The sequence below is a fragment of the Hakea prostrata genome, chromosome 9, assembly GCF_041222555.1.
Source record: "Hakea prostrata isolate BN-2017 chromosome 9, UWA_Hpros_2, whole genome shotgun sequence".
Classification (NCBI taxonomy): domain Eukaryota; kingdom Viridiplantae; phylum Streptophyta; class Magnoliopsida; order Proteales; family Proteaceae; genus Hakea; species Hakea prostrata.
Window position 1 is genome coordinate 12,352,830 of NC_142608.1, and position 6,460 is coordinate 12,359,289.

The following is a 6,460-nucleotide window of genomic DNA, read 5'->3' on the forward strand; positions in this document are numbered from 1 at the left end:
CAATGAATGCATGTATGTTGGAGAATGGTGAAGAGGCAAAACCATGCGACAGAAATACAGTTGGTGGCCTTTGGGGATTAGTTATAAAGATGAATTCAAGAGCAAGTTCAGGGGCACAAATTCACGACCTTTATTATTATTATTATTATTATTATTATTATTATTATTTTCAATTTTTTTTATTTCAGTAAGAGCGTCGATCATATAATGAAATAATTAATGCTCTTATTGAGATTTTAAATAGTTAATTCATCACAGTAACTAACCAAAATATTTTTTATGCATTTGAAAAATGGTTAAATTTGTAACTATATTTTTTATGTTCTTATCTTTTTCACGTTATGCATGTTCTGCAATGAAGTTTTTATGTAAGTCAGTATGTATGTAAGCGATGAGAAATAAATGGAAAATATATTTACAAAAGATTGTATATTTTCTTTGTTCATTCACAGGGTTCACGTTGTGTGTCCTCCATTTTCTGCAATGAAGTTGTGATGTAAGTGAGTATGTATGTAAACGATGAGAGATACATGTTTATTTGAAGGTAGTGAAATCGATGTAGTTAAGGTAGTTACCTTCTTTGTAGTATTATGTTCCTTCTTTTCAATCACCCGATGTTGATTGGTTTGTTATCCTGTAAAGAATGTTTTGATGAATGACATGAGTAATATTTAACTATATTTGTAGTACTATATGTAAATTGAAATGTTTGTATTACCTTTGAATGAGAACTTCTTTGTAGACCACGTTCTTTGTGTACTCTTGAATTTTGGATGGTTTCTTGGTATTTTTGATCCATACTTTTGTGGTTGACATTGAGATTCCTCTTGATAATGCAACGTATAATTGTCCATGTGAGAATACCGGTTCTGGAAGGTAGATACCAACTTTTGGTATTGTTTGACCTTGTGACTTGTTAATCGTCATTGCAAAGCTTAGCCGAATTGGAAACTGCTCTCTTTTTAGACGAAAGGGATATCCTTCATTCTCTGCTGGGCATAATGGTATTCTTGGTATTGGAACCAAATGTCCTTTGAACTGACCAACTGCAATCTCAGCTAAAATGACATTCTTTTGAAACTGTCGACAAACCAATCTTGTTCCATTGCATTTCCCTTGTCCAGGATTTATGTTTCTTAGGAGCATCACAGGACAATTTTTTTTTTAATATCAATTGATGAGGTGGTAATCCATTTGGTGCCAATGAGTTGAGAAATTCCTCAGGGTAATGTGTGTCTGCATCATCTGTTGCTGAATCATAGCTATAATATGTGAGACGTTCACTTGGGAATCGATCAATCATTATCTCATTTATGTTGTCAACTATTTCATTCTTAGTTGCTAAAATTGCTCTATCTGTAATCTCCTCTACTGAATGGACATGTTGTTGTTGTTCTGGAAATATTTCCTTGATTAATTGTTCTTTTCCTGCCTTTTCATCTTCAATTCTGATCAACATTTCCTCTGGTAGTTTTATCATATCATCATCTTCTGTGGGTTCTTCTCCATTTCCAACTCTTAATAAGTATGCACAAAATGTTGAATCATTGATGGCCCTCATATTTGTTGTAAGCTGTATTTTTTGCATGGTTGGCCATAAATATGATCTGATCCAAACTGGATTCCACTGTTTGGGTTCTTGTTCCCCGAGGTACAACAGGTAATACTTGTCTGAAGTCTCCCCCGAAGACGAAAACTTTACCTCCAAATGGTGTTTTATTACCTATTATATCTTGGAATGTCCTGTCAATTGCCTCAATTGCTTGCCTTTTGGCCATAGGTGCTTCATCCCATATAATTAACTTTGCTCTTCGAATCAATTCAGCTGTGACACTTTGTTTGGAGAAATTGCAGATACTTGAATCTTCAATGTTAATTGGAATTTTGAATCTTGAATGAGATGTTCTCCCTCCAGGCAATATTGAAGCGGCAACTCCCGATGTTGCTGTTGCAATTGCAATTTGATTTTCTGTTCTTATTTTTGCCAGTATTGCCTTGTATAGAAATGTTTTCCTAGTTCCTCCTGGTCCATCAATGAAGAATGTGGCACCTGTGTTGGCTTTAACTGCTTCTAGAATCGTGTCATATGCATTTTTCTGCTCTGCATTCATTATGGATGGTGCTTCATAATCTTCATTTGGTATTTGGATTGCATATTCATCTTGAATTTCCTTAAGACGATTTGCAATTGTTTCATTCATTTGTCCATGAAGCTCTGGGAGGTCATATTGGTCTATGCTATGGCCCATTGACTGTAAGAAGTTATGAACACTTTTCAATGTTTCATTACTTTTTTCTCTTATGCATGCATTTGTTTCTGTGAAGTCTTCAGATAAGTCTTCGAAATGTTCTTCCCATAGCTTTCGAACATCTGTTGGTTCACAATAAATCAATATGGTTGCAAAAAGTTTTCGGAGCATTATTGGCATGTTGAATAATGCCCCATCTCTTAAGCATTCAGAGATTGCATTGTCACTTTTGAGTAGTCCTATCATTTTTGCTGCTTGTTGAAAAGTGTTGCATTGTTCTCCATTTACACACATAAGATTCTCAAATGATGTTGCTCCTTTGATGTTATTTAGTAACAATCTCAAATAGAATCGTTCTCCTTCAGTTGGGTTTGCCAAGTTGATTCGTCCAATTGCCTCCTTAATTTTTCTTTTTGTCCAACATTTTCCTTGATTGTTCCACACAAATTTCTCTGGGAACTCTTTGTATAAATAATTCTTGGCATCTTCACATGATGTGTTCATTGTGAAGTATTCAGTCAACATTGTTCTTGTGGTGTTATCAGACTGAATCACACTTGTTAAATCTCTATTCTTCCAGTACCAAACGAGTTGTTTGTTTGGTAAATGCAACTGAAGGTTTATCACATAAGGGAACATCTCATTTAAATTGTATTCGAAGATTCTCCACATTGCTTCTTGTGCTGATACCCACCTTGCATCTCTATATTGCTTTATTTCATCCATGAAATACTCTTGAGTGTTATATGCCAAGGAAATTGCAACACGGTCATGTCCCTTATAGACATACTTATAGAGATATTTAACTGCTTTCAACCCAGAGCATATCTCAACATTTATGTGACAATCATATCTTGTTAGGAGATATGGGTTGTAAGGTACAACCCATCTATTATCCAACAGATGTTTCCTTATCATGACTTGTCTTCCGTTATTCCTTCTCCTGTAAATTGGGTATGAATCTTGTCCGTGCATTGTTTTGTCATTGTAACATCTTGGGTAACGATTCTTACAAACCCTATTCCTCATGCAAGCATTATGTTTGTTTAGTTCTCCACAAGGTCCATGCATCATATGCTTGATAACCTTCTCATATAATTGTTGTTGTTTTTCCGCATTTGGAATTTCCGCACAAACATATTTGTCAAATATATCTGGATTTGTGATTTTATTTTCCTTTTGGAAAATAACTAACATGTGTGCATGTGGTAGTCCCCTTTTTTGGAATTCAATGACATGTACGTGTGCACAAACTTTGCCAAGTATTGATTTCTTAAAGAGCTGCTCTTTTAGGTCGTGCAGCTTCGCTCTAAAAATCCTTGCAGTAAGATCTGGCGTATCTTGTGGAACTTGTCCTCCTTGTAATTCATCTTGAAACACAATCCACTCGGGATTACAAGTCTTAGTGATGAATAGATCTGGTTTACCATATTTTTGGACCAAAGCTAGTGCATCAAGATATCGTCTGCGCATGTCTCTGGGTCCTCCAATAAATGAAGCAGGCAGGACCATTTTCTTCCCCACCTGATTTCCCCTTGTTTCTCCAGTTGATATGCTATCAACAATTCCTTGGTACAATTCAGCTCGAATGTTTGATTGTCTGGAACGGAAGAAATCTAACCTTGTAGCCTCAATTTTGATGTACATGTCTATTACAAATTGATGTAGCAATCTTCTAGAGTATAACAGGACTGATTTATCATTAGCTCTGATTTGTAACTTGTAGCAATAATATGATCTAGGAGATATTTTATTTTTTTTGTTCTCATCAAAACCTGTAGGTAAAAAAGTTGTTAGTAATTTTGTTTTACAATAGAATATAAATTTTGTGATTGTATGTATATATTTATTTAATTATGTTACCTTGATCATCTTGTGCTTCACCTTGAAAAAGTGCTTCCTCCTCTGAAGTAATTGGAGTTGAAATTGATGTTGGTGCATTTCTTTTTTTAATGTTTCGATGCCAGCCAACTTCTCCATTTGGGTATAATAATGGATATTGCAGCGCATCATAGCATCCATAGTAATGCTTCACTGTATGTTTTTTCCCTGAATTTCCTTGGATTACTATGTCACATCTTTCCTTCATGTTTGGATTGTTTCCTTCAATCCATATGCCTGCTACTTGATCAACTGTAGGCTTGTTATACACTCTTTGGTCCAGATTGATGTCGCTCCTTAGTACTATTTCACGAGACTCTAGAGAACCAACATCTTTCAAACTTCTGAAGAATCTTGCATATGGATTATTCGAAAGGATTTCCATGATTTTTAACACTATTGGCTCTTTTAATTTCATGTCTTGAAGTATCTTCAATCTGTTTTCCAGCTCATTATCTGTGTCGAAGATATACAATTGCAAATAGCATGGGCAGTCTCTTTCTGGTATTATTGGAGGTAGTTCATGATAGATTTGTCCTTGAGCTCTAAATGTGTAAACTCCTCCTTTTGCATTAGCCAGTTCTTTGTCGACATGTACTCCGAAAGAAGTAAATGAAAAAATACTATTATATGCCCGTATATATCTTCTGAAATCTCGACTTTGTGGTGTTTCATTGGTGAAAAGCTCATATAGGTCATTTGGAATTGTCGTTGATGCTAGTACTACATTCCCATTTGAGCAACAAAATGAAGGAGGTTCGTATTGGAATTTCTTTGCTCCACAGTATGTGCATGGTGGTACTTTTTTTAGTATATGCATGTCGGAGCATTGTAGTTCCAAATCTGTCATATTCACATAATACGTTAGTTTCGTGCAAAATTTATACCGAAATTTTCGGTTAAATTGCAGGTATAATGGAAAATGATTTGTCTTACCTTCTATAATTTGTGATTCATTGTCATTTTGATTTGATGAAGAAGAACTTTCCTTATATTGTGTTGGAATATTCAACTGTTTTTTTGCTCTTTTGGCTTCTTGCGCTGTTGCCCTTTTTAGCCTTTTAAATTCATTGTACTTTTGCTTTTGGTTTTCCGAACGCTTATTTGTCCGCTGCATTGTAGTTTACTCTGGACAACAAAATTGAAACGTAATTATTTAGGAAGATTTTGTATATCTCATTATGCATTTACGTTATTGTGGATTTTGTACTGTGTAATAGATTTTGCATTATGATATGGTTGATTATTATATCGACACGGTTATAATGGTGTAATAAATAGTAACTGTTTTGAATAAACTATATAATAACATGTAATGATCATGAAATTCATGATAATATATATGTACTGAAGATGAAATAATCTAAGTTTAACAAGCTAAAAAATAATGACAAATAAAATGAATATTTATTCAATCAAACATATTAATAATGTATAATGTAAAGTAGACAACCGAATTTGATAATTTAAACATTGAGTTTGGTACAAAATGATTAGTAAAGATAAAGAAATCTTTGTTTAATATGGGAGATAAACAATTAGTCAAAAACTTAATTCAGAAAATGACTATTGATTTTCTCTCTTATCTTGTTATGGGGTTTTTTTCATGCAAATTGGCAGTAAAGGAAGTAACAAAACAAAAAATTTCTAACCATAATGTGTCCATTTGCTCCTGGTGGATATTATTTTGGTATTTTCCTAAATTGAATATAAATTATTTATTGGTATAAAGCTAAGCCATCTATTTTAGAGTGGGAACAAAATAGCTCCTTATACACGTTGGATTGTGGAATCAATTATTTTGCTTTCAGCAAACCCAATCAATGTGTTGGATATTTATAATGTTGGTCAAAATCGTGAAAACAGGTTTGGTTCTATAAAATTTAGGAAGTGTGTGAAGTGAAGGAGAATGTTACATGGTATCTTGCTATGGCTGTGGAACTTGTATTGCTATTGGACCAATGTCAATTAGTCAGTATCATTATTTTTATAAGCAACAAAAGGAATAGATGACGGATATAAAGTTAGCTAACCATAAAGGGTTGTAGTTGTAGTTTGGGAACATCCTCAATTGGTTGGGTTATGAAGAAATCTAATATGGACTTCAACTGATTAAGTAATTAACTAAATCATAGTCTACTGCTACTATTACTCCATTCTATTAGAGTAAACTCCATTCTTGTTACCCTAATGTTTTTTTTTTTTTTTTTTTTGATGAATTAAGAATTGGTAAATATGTTGAACTATAATTATGATATTAACAAAGTATTCATTAAACAAATTACAATATATTTAAAGATAAAAATCTGAAATTAATATCCGAAACAGTA

At 33.5% G+C, this 6,460-nt stretch overlaps 1 protein-coding gene across 1 annotated transcript; it reads right to left on the reverse strand.

Moving 5' to 3' along the window:
* Positions 1-1,054: 1,054 nt before the first annotated feature.
* LOC149004683 (uncharacterized) lies at positions 1,055-4,980 on the reverse strand. The gene is made up of 3 exons (XM_089135690.1): positions 4,113-4,980; positions 1,668-4,024; positions 1,055-1,573 (listed from the first exon to the last, which is right to left on the reverse strand). Exons 1-3 carry the CDS (start codon positions 4,978-4,980, stop codon positions 1,055-1,057), a joined length of 3,744 nt encoding a protein of 1,247 aa, XP_088991816.1.
* Between the last annotated feature and the right edge of the window lie 1,480 nt (positions 4,981-6,460).

Bases quoted from the DNA above. Each gene is read 5' to 3' on its own strand.
- LOC149004683 (XM_089135690.1), bottom strand. From the start codon at position 4,980: ATGACAGATTTGGAACTACAATGCTCCGACATGCATATACTAAAAAAA. The intron at 4,025-4,112 runs GTAACATAATTA...TTTTACCTACAG, and splicing joins TGAAGCACAAGATGATCAAG to GTTTTGATGAGAACAAAAAA. The intron at 1,574-1,667 runs GTATTACCTGTT...CAAAAAATACAG, and splicing joins TCGGGGGAGACTTCAGACAA to CTTACAACAAATATGAGGGC.